Source organism: Oenanthe melanoleuca, chromosome 4 (assembly GCF_029582105.1).
Source record: "Oenanthe melanoleuca isolate GR-GAL-2019-014 chromosome 4, OMel1.0, whole genome shotgun sequence".
In the NCBI taxonomy this organism is placed as follows: domain Eukaryota; kingdom Metazoa; phylum Chordata; class Aves; order Passeriformes; family Muscicapidae; genus Oenanthe; species Oenanthe melanoleuca.
The window spans coordinates 43,337,406-43,354,414 of record NC_079337.1 but is presented as its reverse complement, the minus strand read 5'-3'; the positions used below and the strand labels follow the sequence as shown (position 1 = coordinate 43,354,414).

The window sequence follows — 17,009 nt, the reverse complement described above, 5'->3', positions numbered from 1 at the left end:
TCCAGTTGCTATGCTTGGAGGCTACTATGTAGTGCACTATTTTTATCTAATATTTGTATCCCTAGTTTTAACAATGTCAACTCTGTACCATATCTTACCAGAAAATACCCCATTTTCATGAAGTATGTATTTTTAAAGAGGGTGGTTTTTAACAACTGAATTCACATGCAGTTGTTATGCATATCTTGCCTTTTAAACATATCAATTACAGTAGAGTGATCTCAGCAGTACTGTTACCATCTTTCATCCTTGTTTATTCCTCCTTGGGAGCTCACCAGAATAAAGTGTACTCTGTAATTACTGTTCTGTGGTGTTACAGCTGTCTCTCTCTAAAGTGATGTAATCTTCTCAAGAATTTTTTCTTCCTCCTCACTTTTCCTTTTGTAAATAATTTTAGCAATAGTCAATGGTACAGAGTTTTAAGTAATATGCTAATAGTTGATATTTGGGAATAACAGAAGAACATCTGAGAAGGCCAAAGCTAATTGCTACTTTTTATCCTAATATTAATTAGTAAAAAATATAATAGTTACCTTTATTTTGACATCTTTTCTTTCTCCACAGAAGTGTGACCTTCAAGGAGTAACCAGTAGTTGAGTAGCTGAAGAACTACCTTGTTACAAGGACTATTTTTATAAATTATTATAAATGTCTTGTATTTTACCTCTGTTTTCTACAAATCACTGATTATCTTTGAAACCTCTGAGAACGGGTAAAGTGATCAACTTTGCAAAATTCTGCTTTCCCAATTGGCAGGAGTGATTGACTCTTTGCTGGCTGTTTGACAGGTTTTATATCAAGCCTGGCTAAGTTTTGTTACTACTTTGGAAACATAGTAATTATAAGAAGGAAATGAATACTTGATTTGACAATCTCTCATTTTTATTTTACTATTTTATTTGTTTTCTTATCTCATATGATTGGAGAAGTTTATTCATCTTAATTTGAGCTAACATAGAATAACATCCCCCACTGTGTTAAAAATGCTGAGCCAGTGTATGTTTTCTACTCATAATGATTTGCTATCTTTGTGCTTCTAATAAGTGTTTTCTGTTTTCAGGTTATTCTTTATGGTATTTAAAAGTACTGATTATCTATTTTGTGAATGCATTTTGTTTACCTTTTTTTTAATAAAAAATACACATCAGTTATTCTTAATTACTGTTTCGGTCAATCTCCTTTTGTTTAACTTTTGTGTGAAATTGCATTTTAAATATCTCCATATTTAATAAAAATTGAAGAGAAAAAATTTTAAAGATGTATTGAAATACTTTAAATATTTAAAAAGTCTCAAAGCATTTTATATTCAAACTTTTGAATCATATCTGGAGACGTTTTCCAAATTTTGGTTTTAAAAGTTCAGAGCAACACCTGGAATCATTCATGCAGTTAAGCTCAAGCTTTTGGAGAGGTGACACAGGACTTTATGTTGTGATGTACATATTAGGTAAATGAAGTGAGAACTAATAGGTAAATGAAGTGAGAACTAATCTTGAAAGTAGCTAGTGTATTTAGCAGAGAAACATTTCAAACTTAGGCTTTGAAGTAAGATGCAGTTAGGAGCATAAAGTTTTCTAATAGTTACATGCCACAACGATGACATGATGTGTGTATTTGTAAGAATTATACAGAGCACTAGAAATGGGAGGGTGCATTGCTGCACATCCTTGCACTGGCCAAAAGGTCCTGTTCTGCTTGCCTAACATCCAGTAAAAAACAGATTACCAGCTAACATTACAATCATCTCTAAGGTGCATGCAACATATTAAATAACATGGGGAAAAAAATCTTTTTTTGCTCTTAGATTTTATCTAGTTTGCCACAAGATGTTCCAGTAAAAAAATATAAAGAATATTGTGTTAACTGGAAATATTATATGTAAGTATTATATATTAAATTTTACTGATTAAAACCAGCTCAGAACATCTGTTCAGAAGTACCTGAAAATACCTGTGTCACTTTAGGTTTCTCAGCCATGTGGGGAACTGTGTATTCATGGTGGGTGCATCTTATACATTTTACTTTCTAGGTGCTTCATTTGCCAGTTACAGGAATGAGGAGGTTGTTGTCTCTAACTGCTATTTGCCTATTAATACTGTTTGTAATTAAGTCAGTAGTTTCCACTGATTCTAATTGGTGTTAATTATTCAGGTTGATTTAGTAAGAAGGAGAAAACCCATGTCCTGCTTTTGATGTCTTCAGTGGTGACTTTTAAACATCCTATTTTGTAAATAAGCTCTTTTAAATTAGAATTGCTTTTTTAAAAGCTACTGTTCCACTTCATTGAAAAGTGTATTTAATCTTACTGAAATTGGTATTGAATTGGTATTACAATTAAAACTGTAACACTTCAATTAATAGCAATTCCTACATGGATATATCAATTACAAAGAATTAGGACCTCACTGAACACAGGTGTTATAATAAATTGTATTATTTCAGTGACCAAAGCCTGTGAAGATTTCCAGTGTGAAAACAGTACTAATATTTAAACTGTAGTATAGCTGTCAATTTGCCTTCTTGTTACTATCATTTTATATACATTTTTATAAGCAACTAGAGCAAAACAAAAGTAATTTTTAAACAACTTTGTTTTTAAATGGAATATTTCAATTAATGGAGTAGAAAACAAGCACAAATTTGTGGAAGATTTGAATCTGTGGAGTACTGCATATACCATGTAGGAAACAAGCCTAATGTGGGCAGGATGCTCACCTGGACTCTGCTCCAAGAGGCTTCCATGCTGTTCTTGCCTTCTGGGAGATCAAAAGCACCCTTGGCTGCTGTGTGTAGTCCTCAGCTGGGGTGAGTTGCAGGGGGAGTGTGGCAGACATGAAATTGTGATAAAACTCCATGTACTCAAGTTGTCTTATTATTTGCAGTTGGGGGGGGAATAGCTTTAGAGAAATAATAAAGGAGAAGCAATAATCATTGGGGCTGTTTTTCTATAAAGCGGTGAAAATCTTGCATCAGAAGCAAGGGAATCTAGAGATAATAAAAGGACAGATGTTTTCAGTTTATTAAAGCCTAAATTTCTCAAATATAATATGCTTTTGAGAAATTCTTAGGATTAGTTGGTTTTGGGATTTATGTGTCTTACTTATGTCCCTAAAATTTAGATAATTAACCTAAAGATAAGTAAGTAATTCTAGATGGAAAGCCCAGTTTGTTCTTTTTTTTTTGTTACCCTCAATCTGTGAAACACTGATATGTGATGCTAATTAAAAAAAAAAAAAAATATGAGAGATTCAGTCTTCCAATTTAAAATACTTTATATAGAAATTGATGTATATATAGCAGCCTGACCTAGGCAAATGCTGTTATTCCCTAATGAAACCTGCAAATTTTGGGGGTATTTAAATCATTTATTGGGAGAGAACTTTGTCTTTGCTAGCAGTGTAATAAGCCAGGGGTGTGTGGTTTTGGAACCCTAGTCTTGCAACTTTGTATAGAAAGATATTCCAGTTTCATTTCATCCTGCCCCACCAGTGCTGTCAGTGGTGTGTCCTTACCATTTCAAGGTGATGGCACAGTAATTAAACTCAATGGAATGGCATGATAGCAAATGGAGGGAAGGGAAAAAAATGACATTATCAGTAGCTTCTTCTCAGTTTAAATACTCCTGAGCAGGGATGGCTGTATTTTCATTAATGCAAACACTGAAAGGAATTTCAGCATGATTACTCAGCTATGAGTCAGTCAAGGTCTGCAGGAGCAGATACTGCTCTTTGGGGAGATTTTCACTGAGCTTCTAGTCCAAAGGAGCATGTTGACATCTGAACTTGGTTTTATTTGAAAAGACATGTGTGGGCTGCTGGACTATAGCTGTGCCTGCAATTTATCTGTACCCATTTGCTTTGCATAAATACATAAAGATGTGTATGGAAAGCACTCTAGGCTTGCTGCTGGCTTTTGCATGGCATCTTTGTGCCATCTAGTGGACCTGGGTCTTTTTCCAGCAACCATGGCACACCCTGTAAAGGTTCAGATTTCTGCACAGAAATTCTAGATTTTTAATATTTCTGGAATAAGATATAGTGAACTCAAAGTACAAGACTTGCTAATAAAGCTACACATGCCTGAAGCCCGTTCATCATTTTGCTGCTGAGATCTGTGATTGCATTGCTTTCCAGAAATTATCAGTTCTTGAGAAAAAAAAAAAAAATAAAAAAAAAAAAAAAAAAAAAAAAAAAAAAAATTTACTTATTTCCTGCTCCAGGAAAGTGAAAATTTGTCGTTTGCCAACAAAGGTCTGATATGATTGAGCAATTTGACTGATCTGAAGGAACTGACAAAAGCTGGATTCACCTCTTTCCTGGTGGCTGCTTTTGAAGTTTTCAATCTCTGCCACTCAATTTTACCTCTTAAAAATATGTAAGTGCTGCAGAGAGCAGTAAAGCCAAACAGCAAAACCCCTGAATCTTTTGGAAGATTGCTACAAAATTCAGCTCTGGTAATCAAGGTGCTTTGTATCTATATACTTTGGATATAAATTCATATATGCAATACCTAATGTTAAAGGTAGCAGTCAATGTACTTAACCCACCTAAATAGACCTGGTGATGAGCTTAAACTTCTGAATTATTGGTGCCCTGTAGACTGTGGCTTTAGCTGTGGTGGGACTGAACAGGGAACAGATTGTGGCTGCCAGGGCTGGTATGACTAGCCATCTCTAGAAGATGGCAGGTGAAAAAGGGATTTATAGCAATTAATGTTTATTTCAGAGTCATAGACTAGGTGTTTTCACAAATATCGCTTTGATGCATGAATTCACTGAGCAACGGCTCACTGAGGAGTAGGAGAACATCTGTTAATGCCCACCTAAACTTATATTCTTCCTTTAAAACCTCTGGTATCAGGCACAGTTCAGAGACAAAAAAAAAAAAAAAAAAGGTAAGATAGCTCTTTGGTCCAGCTCAGCATGGGTCTTACAGATCCATTTCCTTTTTAAGAATATCAGAAGGACCACTTCTGACTGGGCCAAAAAATTAAGGAGCAGACAAAAGCTAAACTGCAAGGCCTGTTTCTGCAGGGACCATCTGAATCTGTAGAGCTGGCTGACAAAACACATCTTTGTCAGTTGTGGAGGATCATGAACTAAGTGATCAGTTTTGGTTCCAAAAGTGGAAAAATCTGGGTGGGACTAAGTGCAGCATGTGCTTTTATGGTGTTCTGCCTGGGAAACTCAGGAAACATGTCCAGCACTGCTAAAATCTTGCAGTAGAGAGCTGAATTGGAAGAGTGGGACCCCAGAAGAGCTGAAACAAATACTGGATTTAAGGCTGTGAGAAAGAAGGGAAGCTGATATCTGCACTTCTGTCTTGGGGGACAGTTGGTTTTGGTTTTGTTTCTTGCAGTTCCTCCTATTTTTCACTCTTTGGGCAGTGCAAAGGTGCTGGGTCCTGATGAGTGCAGGTAAACCCAGCTTTACCCCATCCTTGCCAACTCCAGTGGCTGAGTGCCACTCGCCATGGGGCATGGGCAGCGATGGGGGCAAGGACGGGGGCAGGGAAATGGGCAGGGGTGCGGGCAGGGATACAGGACAGGGATGCGGGCAGGGATGAGGATAGGGATACAGGACAGGGATGCGGGCAGGGGTGCGGGCAGGGATGAGGGCACAAGTGCAGGCAGGAATGCGGGCAGGAATGAGGGCAGGGATGAGGATAGGGATACAGGACAGGGATGTGGGCAGGGATGAGGATAGGGATACAGGACAGGGGTGCGGGCAGGGATGAGGGCACAGGTGCAGGCAGGAATGAGGGCAGGTATGCAGGGCATGGATGCAGGCAGGGATGCGGGTAGGAATGAGGGCACAGGTGCGAGCAGGGTTAGAGGCAGGGATGCGGGCAGGAATGAGGGCAGGGATGCGGGCAGGGATGAGGGCACAGGTGCGGGCAGGGTTAGGGGCAGGGATGCGGGCAGGGATACAGGCAGGGATGCGGGCAGGGATACAGGCAGGGATGCGGACAGGGATACAGGCAGGGATGCGGACAGGGATGCGTACGCGGCGCTGCGGGGCGCCCGTGAGCGGCGGCGGCCGCGCTGCCGTGGGGCGGCATCCGACGGGCTGGGCTGGGCGGCACCGCGCCCGCAGCAGCCACCGGCGCTTCCTTCTGGCAGCAGGGAGAGGGAGCGCAGGTAGGACCCTGCGCCGCGCCCCTTCCCCGCGCCAGGGCCGCTGCGGTGCCGGCAGAGGCGGGCGCCTCGCCGCAGACCGGGCTGCGCATCCCGGCCTCGGCGCTCCGGGAGCGCTCGCAGACCGGAGCCGCCCGCTGCCTGCGGGGTGTCCCCGCCGCTTTGCGCCGCCCGGGCTGTGCTACATGTGCCCTGCGGCTCGGCAGCCAGCAGCCCAGGGGCCGGAGCTGCGCCGGGAGGACGGCCAGAAAACCCCCCGTAAGTAGCTGCCTGCCGCTGCCGGGCTGCCTTTGTTCGGTGGAAGGTGTAAGGAGGCGTGCGGGTGATTTTCAGGAGGTGTCACTTCGCTGCTGCCGCGGAATTCAATGGCTGGGCTGGTTCTCTCCGATTCCTTCTGCTTCCCCTTTGTTAGCGTTCTCCCGGGGAGTCCTGTATTGTTTCAGCTTCACTGAAAGACGAGCAGGAGCTGTCAAAGAGATGACTTTGTTCGCTGCGGTGCTTGTCTCGAGCAGCATCGCTTTGTTCAGGCTCCCGTGAGCCATTTGTCACCCGAGTGCCGCCGTAAGGAGCGGGCTGCGCTCCGTTCCCAGCCCTTCCCAGCCGCGGGAGCAGGTAAGCCAGAGGGAACACCATTCCACACGGGAAATACATCTCCTCAGCCAGAAAACGCCCGGTTCGGCCACAGAAATGCGTGGAACGCGCATCTTTTCTATGTCACTGCGAGATTTTTAACGAATGACGATTTGGGGGGTTTTAAATTAATTTTTCTGGTATTGCCGTCAGTCAGTCACAAATCCGGCTCTTCGTAGCTGTAGTATATAAAACGTTATTGTGGCTCTGCTCTGTCATTTGAAGTGTAAAAATGCCCAGTTAAAACACAGTTCAAGGAGTAAAAAGAGACCTGGAAACCACAACTGTGCATCCTGAAAATTTAATATGCTTGACAATAATGGCACTGAAAATGATCTGCTGTTGGGGGGATGGGACCATGGAGAAAGGGAAGAGTAATTTACAACCACAGGCCTAATAATAGATATTCTGTCGATAATAGATACATAGATAATATAATTTGTTACCCTTCCAAGCACATTTTCTGTACATACCTTAAACGGCATTATATGAAAAGAGCTCTTTTCTTAGACTCCGGGTTATTTAAGATAGCTGATAGCAGCAGCATGTTTTAACAGATGAAAGATGATAAATTAGTGCCAGAACTGACTTTTATTTGGTATTTAGTAATTCATGCTCAGTAATTCCCATCACTGAAATAAATCTAATTGCACCTTGCATAGACAGTCAAGTCTTGTAACTACACCAAAACATTAATCAATGGGCGTAAATGTTATCATGAGTTTCTTTAAAAAAGCCGTTGATACTACAGTAGTTAGCAGTTCTTACTTACTTTGGCTGGTTTGAATCCAGGTCAGAAATTCATCAAACAGACAAATTCAACTCATACTTGGCTGCCAGCAGTTTATCAGATTAGAGGCTGTGTTTGCATTCAAATATTTCATTGCAACAATTAGCTTGAACACTATGAAGCACATAGAAATTTTTTATGAAAGTGATTTGTATATTTATTTTTACTCCAGTTGGATAATTGCAAGAATTACCTTGGAAATAATTATTGGTAAATACAGTATGTAGTAAAGAGGTTTCTGCTGGTTGGTATAAATCTATTTCTCTCCAATGATAAAATTTGTCTTGGTGCACCCTGTCTAAAATTAAGGGCCATTTTCAAATACCCACTTGGACCACCCTGCTTTTTAGAGAGAATTGCTTCACACAAGCAAATATTATTTTTTATTTATATACTGTATAACAGTATTTTTAGAAGTGCACTGGTAGCAAACACAGTTGGTCTGAAGTATGAATAGCTTGCTGGGTCCTGTGCTAAGACATTAACTTTTTTCCTTCTTTTTTTTGCCCTTAGTTTGTTCCTTATTTTGGGCTGTTGTTTTGCGAGGTTATGCAGGTAGTAGGATATGTGAAATGGAAAGACATTTGGTAAACTTTTTTCTTTTTTTTTTTTAACATATAGGTCCTTAAACCTTAACAAAATTTATTGGTTGCTAAAAATATCGCTTGGTAAAAATATTCCACTTTTTTTTTTATTTAACTTTAAATACAGATACTAAAAAACAGCCGTTTCACACTTCTGATTACAGCAATAAAAATAACTTTTGCAGATTCTTCTGCTTTGGCTCTTAGTCACTCTGAATAGTGTTTTGCCAGGTATCTCAGTCACTGGAAATGGATTTGTCTGTGACTAATGTAGTTTAGGGTTATTTCAAGATTCCTGTTATAGATGTGTCAGGTAAGCTCTTTTTAAATAAGAAATGCATGGCATAATAAGTGTTGAATGAAAGGTGATGATGAATTCATGAATATGAATATGTGGTTGTTGTTTTAGAAAGAAATCTGACACAAACAGAATTCTTCATAGACAGTGTAAGGTTGAATGACTATGTTTTGACTTTTTGTCCTCACAAGCCAAGAGACAAGATTTTATTTTCATATTCTGAATTATTCATATTTGAAAATTGCTGACTCTGATTGAGAGGGATTTTTTTCCCTTTCCATAAAATCAATACAGTCTTTATTCCATAAAGCCCAAATAAGAGAATCATGGCAAAAATTGTTAAGCCTACTATTGGCATGTTGGAAAAGTACAGTCAATTTCTTTGGAACCAGCAAACTCAGGGCAATGCAGTTGCTTAATAGCTGCCATCAGCATGATGTAAACATTGAGATGTTGAGATGCTCTAAACACCTGCATATTGTCATCGAGCCAATTATTTGAATTGATATAATAAGTTGACAAGTATAATAAAGTTGTATAAAATGTGCTGTAAAATAGAATTAATTTGTGTTAAGTAGCATGATGGAAGGCAAAAAGGTTAACTTCAATTACATTACTGCTTCTACTGGAGGGGCCAAATTTTTTTATGTGTTATTTAGATTAGCTAGCAATATATAAAAATTGTGTTTGTTTCCGTGGAGACTCCATGAGTTCTGCCTTTAGGGAGCAATCATTTGTATTGTAGATCTTACACTTACTGTTTCCCATCATTTCCTGAAGGAGCTTTCACTCCTTTTGATTCTCTGCATCACATAACTTCTCTCTTTAAGAGCTAAAACATATTTTGTCAGAAGCATACAGCATTTACCCTTTCTTCACATTAATCATTTTTGTTTGTATTGGTGAAGCCTTACAAAGAAATAAAATTTACATGTAAGAAATATGTTTTAATTAATACTCTTCAAGACTGGTGCATTACATGAACCAAATCACAGTGATTTGGTAATTAAGTTTGGTGGGAAGAAAAATTTAGAGATCTTGCTGCATATTATCCTGGGTAAGTGTCTTAGAGTGCTGTTTTGCCACACATTGAGTGAAGCTGATTCAGATGCCACTACAAATGTGTAAAGTACACCAATATGTTCTTAAATATAGTTCAGTTTGTTCTTTGTATGTGAATGCTGTGTACCAAATTACAGGAGCAAAAGTTTGATGCCTCTAACAAGGCCATTTAGGAAATTTCTGTCACATTCAGATGATTTTAGTTCATTTAATTCACATCCCAACAGTGCTTTGAAATGGCTTATTATTTTAATGCTAGCACATGTGAAAGCTTTATTTTATCCTCTATTATTGCCTTAAGGGATGCAGTAAGGAAATGATTGAAATAAGTAAAAACTTTCCTCACACTTTAGTGTTTGGGAGTGCATTTTGCTGGCATGCTTGACCAGCTCTTTCATTACTCAGCATGTTTTGAACATCAGCTGTCAGACTTGGGCAGCTTCATAAAGTAGCTCAGCCTGGTGATTTGTGGTAAGGCTTCTGTAGGAGGATGCTGCACGTTAAAGATTATGTTTACTGTTAAGCTGAGATGTGGAGGGAGTGTGGTGAAAAGAATTGAAGTGAAATGAACCGCACAAAATTCTGACTTTCATGTTGCTCTTCAAAGAAAGTTGATTTTCTTCAAAGTAACATGCTGTCTTTCTCTGTGGCTTTTAAGAAAGACTCATTTGAAACTTCAGCACAGGAAAAAGGAAAAAAAAAAAAAGAAAAAGGTACAATTACAGTGATCTGTGGAACAGTTTGAGCCAGAAGAGAAAAACCAGTGATGGGGAGCCCTGTGAATCCGTATGATCTTTGGGTATCTGTTGGCACATATGTGAGAGACTTGGGTTGAGTGGATTCATCTGCCAACAAAACTGAACTGCCTTCCATGCTGTAGGACCTCTTTCCTGTTGCTTATAACTCTGGCAAATTTTAGCCATGTGGTCTGTAATTCATCACACTTATTTGTCACTCATGTTAATTTTTATTTTAATTAATTCATTAATTAGTTGAGAATTAGACTAGTTGTTTTGCCTTGCTAAAACATCCTGAGATAGTTCAGAAACATGGTTATGTTCTGCTTCTTAGCTAGGCTCCAGGTCCTGCTAAGGCAGTGTTCTTTTGTCCAATCTTCATTTTTACTGTTATGACAGTCTGCCCAAATTTTCTGTCCTAAATCTACAAAATACTAGTCTACAAGTAAAGTTAAAATACTAAGTCTACAAAATATTTGACTTTCAACATTGTAGTTTTCACATACCTGTGAGAATTTTAGCAAATAAAATGAGAGATTACATGTTTATTCAATACCCAGTGCTACAGAGTATTTTTAAGAGTGACCTCAGTGGTACTTGCTGTATCTGCAGTAGCAACTGAAGTGGGACTCTGACTGGAGACAGAACTAAAATTAAGGTTTTCAACAAGACAAAGATGTTGTAGTTATAAACTGTATAAGGAAGCAGTTGGGCAATAATTCTTTGGAAGAGAGGTGGTTTATGGTAGATTACTCAAGTTGCTGCTGCAATTAAAAAAAACATTGTATGGTGATACATAAGACAAGACAACAGCATGGAAGACACAAGAAGTCCTCCTCAACTGAAACACCATGTCCAGGTAGGCTACACACTTCAGCAAAAATGTGTGTGAACTGGAGAGTATCCAGAGAAGAGGAATGAAAATAATTAAAAGTTTTAGAATATTTGGCTTATGAATGAATGATCCCAGCTGACATAGGGAAGAACAGGTTTGGAGAGCAAGGGTACAGATTTCACAAGGAACTGGGCTAGATAATACATGGACATGGGACATGATGAATTTGAAGGGGATGGCTGGGACCTGAGAAAGAGTAGGATACAGAGTGAACTGAGAGGTGGGAATTTGGGTTACTGGCAGAGACTCCAGTATACCAGATCCTTGGCAATTGCAAAGTGGGATTGACAAAGTAAGAAGACAACAAAGAGCCAAAGGAGATGAAATTAATGACTGGGAAAGTTATGTGGCAGACTATGGGACAGAAGTAGTTAAAAGCTGGAAGAAAATTGCAGTCTTTCTTCTTAAGATTATGTGGTCTTCTACATCTTAGCTGGGAGGCCACAATTCTATCTTAGCATTTGTGCTTTAGGAGACCCATCATAAATGATTTCTTCATCTTTTCAAATGGGGAATGGCCACCTGTTACTCCAAAGAGCAGTTTGTATGTAGAGGCTATTCTGTATCAACTGGTCTTATGTGGGTGAGCAAAATAAAAGATGCAAAAGAAGCATTTTTCAATTTATTTTGATTTTCTGGGTTTTTTGTTTGTTGGGGCTTTTTTGAGATTGACAAGCGTGCAAGTGAAAGAAAGGAAGTGCTAGAACTTCACAGAGCTGTCAGAGTTGTAAGTTGCTAAGAAAGAAAAGAAAACAGCAAGCTGAATTTTGTCCTTTCCGTATCCTGCTCCGAGCTGGTGGATATTTTGCAGCAGCCCACGCTGGCCCATCTGGGGGCTGTGGTGATGAGCAGTGCCATGCTGCTCTCAGCCCTGAAGCTTTGGCACTCACTGCTTCATCTGCTGCCCATGTTGGGAGGAAGGACATTCACCCTCAGCTCGTACATGTGGGTTTTGGTGTTCTTCCCAAGCACCCTGTTCCAACATCCCCTGTTGACAGCACAAGGGTGGGCTGTACTGAAGAGCCCTGCTGTGTTTTTTCTGGCAAGTAGATTAATCTTTCAGCCACCCACACAGCCTGCTGAACACTGTCACGAGTTCCTGGGAGCTGGTAGCCTGATACCAACACCTGATATCTGACAAACTGTGTGCTTTGGGTTATTGTGTTTCCTTGGAGAGGAGACCAGGGAAAAAAACAGTGTAGGTGAGCTCTGGAGCACTTCAGATGTGAAATGAAGGCTCCATGTGGCCCAAGGTTACATCCCTCACACACCTGCCTGCTGGAACCCCCTTTCCAGCAGCTAAAGGATAGATTCCAATGCCTTAAAGGTCCCCATTCCTGGCACTCTTCAGGAGCCCTTCCAGACAGAGCTGCATCAGTAAGAGGCAGATGGGCTGTGAGCCAGAAGGTCACTGGAGTAATTCTTCCCCAGCTCAGGTGTTTTTGTGGGACTATTCTACACTGTCAGAGTGAAAGAAGCTGAAGACCCTTTTGTGACTTTGGCACAGTGTTGAATCCTTCTGTTTGTCAAGCAGAGCTGTGACAGTGGCATTAGCTGCTAGACTGCATTTTGCCTCATTTTATCTGCAGCTCATTTTATCTTATTTACAAATTACAGCTTGTCTGGTTTGAGGAATCCCCTTTCTAATGCCCTGGTCCACTCAGCAGGTTTAGTGGAAGATAATTTGATTCACTCTGGGTGATACATGGGAGAAAGAACAAAATTCCCGGGGAATTTCACAACAAAATTTTACTTGCAAATTTTAGAATTTTGGGTGGAATAACGTGCTTGGCAAATTTTAAAACAGCCAGACAAAGAAAGGCACTTCACACACTTAGCAAACTTTAACTTGGTGAACTATGACTTACCGAGACATAACAAGGCACTTACCAAGGCATTGACTGGAATTTTTTAGCCTGTTTTCCAATATATTTTGGGAAGGGAAAGGGAAAGGGAAAGGGAAAGGGAAAGGGAAAGGGAAAGGGAAAGGGAAAGGGAAAGGGAAAGGGAAAGGACAGGAAAAGGAAGGAAGGAAGGAAGGAAGGAAGGAAGGAAGGAAGGAAGGAAGGAAGGAAGGAAGGAAGGAAGGAAGGAAGGAAGGAAGGAAGGAAGGAAGGAAGGAAGGAAGGAAGGAAAGAAGGAAGGAAGGAAGGAGGAAATGGACTTCTGTAAGTCCTTTGACATGATCCCTCACAACATCTAGACTTTGAAGAGATGGATTTGATGGGGGGAGTGCTAGATGAATCAGGAATGTGTTGGACTACTTCATCCAGAGTCCTGATGGACAGCAGTGACCAGTGGTGACCCTCAGTGGTCCCTATTGGAACCCATGCTATTTATTATCTTCATTAATGATATAGACAATAGGATTGAATGCAGTCAAAAAATTAGCAGAGGACACCAAGCTGTTGACACACCTGGAGGACAGGATGCCATCCAAAGGCACCAGGGCATTCCAAGGGGCCCATGGGAATCTCATGCAATTTAACACAGCCAAGTGCAAGGTGCTGCAGCTGGGTCAGCCACACCCCTGGATATCAACACAGGCTGTGGATGAACAGACAGGGACTCAGGGGTTGTTGGTGGGTGAGAGGCTGGACATGACCCAGCCATGTGCATTCACAGCCCAGAAAGCCAAATGTGTCCTGGGCTGCATCCAAAGCAGTGTGGGCAGCAGGGGAGGGAGGGGATTCTGCCCCTCTCTCTGGTGAGACTCCAGCTGGAACACTGCATCCAGCTCTGGGGAACCCAACACAGGAAGGACATGGACCTGTTTTAGAGGAGGGCTGAGAGAATTGGGATTGTTCATCCTGGAGAAGAGGAGGCTTTGGGGAGACCTAATTGTGGCTTTCCAGCACCCGAAGGAAGCCTACAAGAAAGATAGAGAGGGATTTCTTACAAGAGCATGTAGTGACAGGAAAAAGAGGAATAGCTTCAAACTGGGTGTAGTTTTAAATTAGACATTAGGAAAAAATCTTTACTGTGAGGGTGAAGAGCCACAGGAACAGGTTGCCTAGAGAATTTGTGGATGCTCCATCCCTGTCCAGGATCAGTTTGGATGGGACTCTAAACAACCTGGTGTAGTGAAAGATGCTCCTGCCCACAGCAGAGGGGTTGGAACTAGGTGATCTGGAAGGTTCTTTTCGACCCAAGCCATTCTATGGGTCTCTGATATGCACATGAATGTGCATATAAGGCTATACACCTTGAAGAAACTCCAGTTGTTGCTGGAGTGACTTTCCATCTCTGTAGATTTTCTGTGTACCTATGGATTCCTTGAGCTAACCTGTTCATGTGGTCCTAAATTCCATGTCCTTCACTTTGTATGTGCCTCATTTAGAAGCTGTAGCTAATTTTAATAATTTTAAACAAATCCAATTAATAGAAGTGCTGAACATCATAACTGACTGCAGTTAACAGTTGTGTTTTAAATGTGTCAATAACTACATAGCATTAAGTAGTCTTAAAAAAGCAAGCATAGATATTTTTAATTGGAAACTAAATATTAGTGACCATGATTTTGCTATAATCTCCTATGTGGCTTTATTCCTGTCAGGGGGGTCAAAAACATCCTTCTTGTCTCCAGTGTGCTCTGCAATGTTAAACCTCCCCTTTGAGTTTTTTTTGGTCCCATGTCCAGTCTGTCTCACTGACCAATTTTGAACTTTGGGAACCTTTGACTCTCTGAGATTTGCACTCTTTTGTGTTGTTACTCATTTGTGGCATGGGCACACCTGACCACAGGTGCCTAACCCCATTTCTCCCTGGGGCCAGACTCAGTTTTGTCCAGGCACACAACTAAACTGCATATCAAATTTGTCATGTGCATCTGTTTATGCAAAACTTTATTGCCCATGGCAAGAAGAGCAGGACTCTGTAATGTGTGACAGTCCCATGTGTCCAGCAGTAAACCCACCAAAGCCCAAGAAACAGCTCTCTGTTATGTGTTTGCAATCAGTTCTTTACAGATGCTGCTATGACTCTGCTGTTGATTATGATTGTGATTATTGTGTGGTTTTTACAAATTTTCATTCATTACTTTTACCACGTGTAAACTACTAATGCAAGTTCCCTACACTAGTAGCACTGTTGCCTTTTCATGGTATGTAACTGCTAGGAAGTGTTATTCTCAAGTTTGACCCTGCTTTAGTTGTAGAGCTGTAATAATTAGCATAATTTAATATTTGTTTTCTATAGAGAGAAAGATGTGTTCCATAAATTCAAAGTATTTTTATACTGTAGAGCTGTGACTAGATCTGCATGGCCAGAGCCTGCATGTGGCATTCTGATGATGCAGTACTGACTGCACCAGAAAGGTTTGTGAGGAAATGAATCATTTGGTCTGCAGAGCAGAGCATGGCTGCTGTGTCCTAAATCAAGCCTTTGCTCCTAAACAAGAAGAAAAAATGTTGCCTAACTGCCCATTAAGTCAGCTTCAGTTTTTCAGTTCTCTAACCATTAATTCTTATCTCATGAGTAATAATAATAATAATAATAATAATAAAATAATAATAATAACAATTTAAGCAATGTTTTGACTGCAATATTGTGTATGTTTGCATGCCATTGGATACATTTGTGCAGTGTTTGGCTTTTTTTGGGCAGAGCATGCCAAGAAGATGTCTTATAGCTGCTGCCTATAATTCACTTTACTCTTCTTCTAACACATTTGCTTTATTTGGGCCATAGAATCATGAAATTAATGAAGCTGGAAATGACCTTGAGTCCAGTCTTTGGCTGAACACCCTGGCTAACTGACTGGCTTGTCAACTAGATCGTGCCACTAAGTGTCACATCCAGTAGTCTCTTGAACACTTCCAGGGACAGTGACTCCACTACCTCCCTGGGCACCCCATTCTAATCCTTGATGACTGGGAGGAAAAATTCTTCCTGATATTCCAGCCTCACATGGCTTGAGGATGTGTCCTCTTGTCTTGTCAAAAGGCTTCAAACCTCAGAATGAGTTAGCCAAATAATGAATACTCTTACTTTTGAAAGGCAGTTGATGTTCTAAATACCTAAACTGAGACATTTAGGATTTTTCTTAAAAAATAATATTAAAATAAGGTTTTTTTAAAAAGAAAATTTAGATAACTTGAAGTGAATATGCAGGAAATAGGACTGACTGGGCTTGTAAAAAAAAAAAGTATTTCTTAAAGCAGCCCCCAAATCTAAGCCTTTCTAGTAGGAAGAGAAGAAAATCAGACCAAAAAGCTGTTGACAAGTCTTTTGTTTTTTATCTTCATTTCACCTTTGCAGTGCTGTATGGTTTAGTATAAAATATTGAGTTCATAATTGAAAGCTTTAGAATATTGTAAATTCAGCATTTTCAGACAATGAAGTTGCTTGATTCACAATGAAACAGAAGGAAAATGGGAATAATAGGGGAAACACCTTAGGAAGTGCTTTGGCTTGGCTTTGTTTTTTGTCATTTTGTGAATCATCTTAATTCTCTTCAATCCTCCCTTCCAAATGAACAACAACTCCCACTCCACAGGAATCCTGATTTTTTTTTTAAATTAAAAAAGATACAAGTGCAGAAAGAATTCTGGCACTAAAAGTAGTTTTGTAAAAGTTGGTTTTACATCTGTGGTTCTAATTATTAGGAGATCTTGAATTATAGAATTACATATTAATTGCAATATAACACAGTGAAGGTGTGCGTATATATAAATTCACAAGTATGTTGTTGAATGTAATATAACACATAATAAAATTAATTTTTATCCCAAATAACAAATTAGGGAAACTACTTAATGCATCACAATTTTACAGACCAGCACTAGCCTGCCTAATCTCATTTCTGCAGCCCTTGTGTAAATATCAGCCTTTCAGCACCTGCTTAAAGAGCAACCTCACTGCACTGCCATGCCAAAGT

General features: G+C 40.0%; 3 protein-coding genes across 4 annotated transcripts in view; all 3 read left to right on the top strand.

Moving 5' to 3' along the window:
• The window catches only part of CEP135 (centrosomal protein 135), a 33,637-nt gene extending 32,449 nt beyond the window's left edge, over positions 1–1,188 (top strand). For both annotated transcript variants that reach the window (XM_056490142.1, XM_056490143.1), the window contains exon 27: positions 565–1,188. In XM_056490142.1, the coding sequence (XP_056346117.1) occupies positions 565–586 (22 nt within the window). In that variant the 3' untranslated portion in view covers positions 587–1,188. The remainder of the gene's footprint in view (positions 1–564) is intronic.
• The window catches only part of SRD5A3 (steroid 5 alpha-reductase 3), a 390,804-nt gene that overhangs the window by 234,280 nt on the left and 139,515 nt on the right, over positions 1–17,009 (top strand). The window lies entirely within an intron of this gene.
• CRACD (capping protein inhibiting regulator of actin dynamics) overlaps positions 6,026–17,009 on the top strand; it is a 124,220-nt gene continuing 113,236 nt past the window's right edge. The window contains exon 1 of the mRNA XM_056490186.1: positions 6,026–6,747. The gene's annotated coding sequence lies outside the window, so the exon portion shown is untranslated. The remainder of the gene's footprint in view (positions 6,748–17,009) is intronic.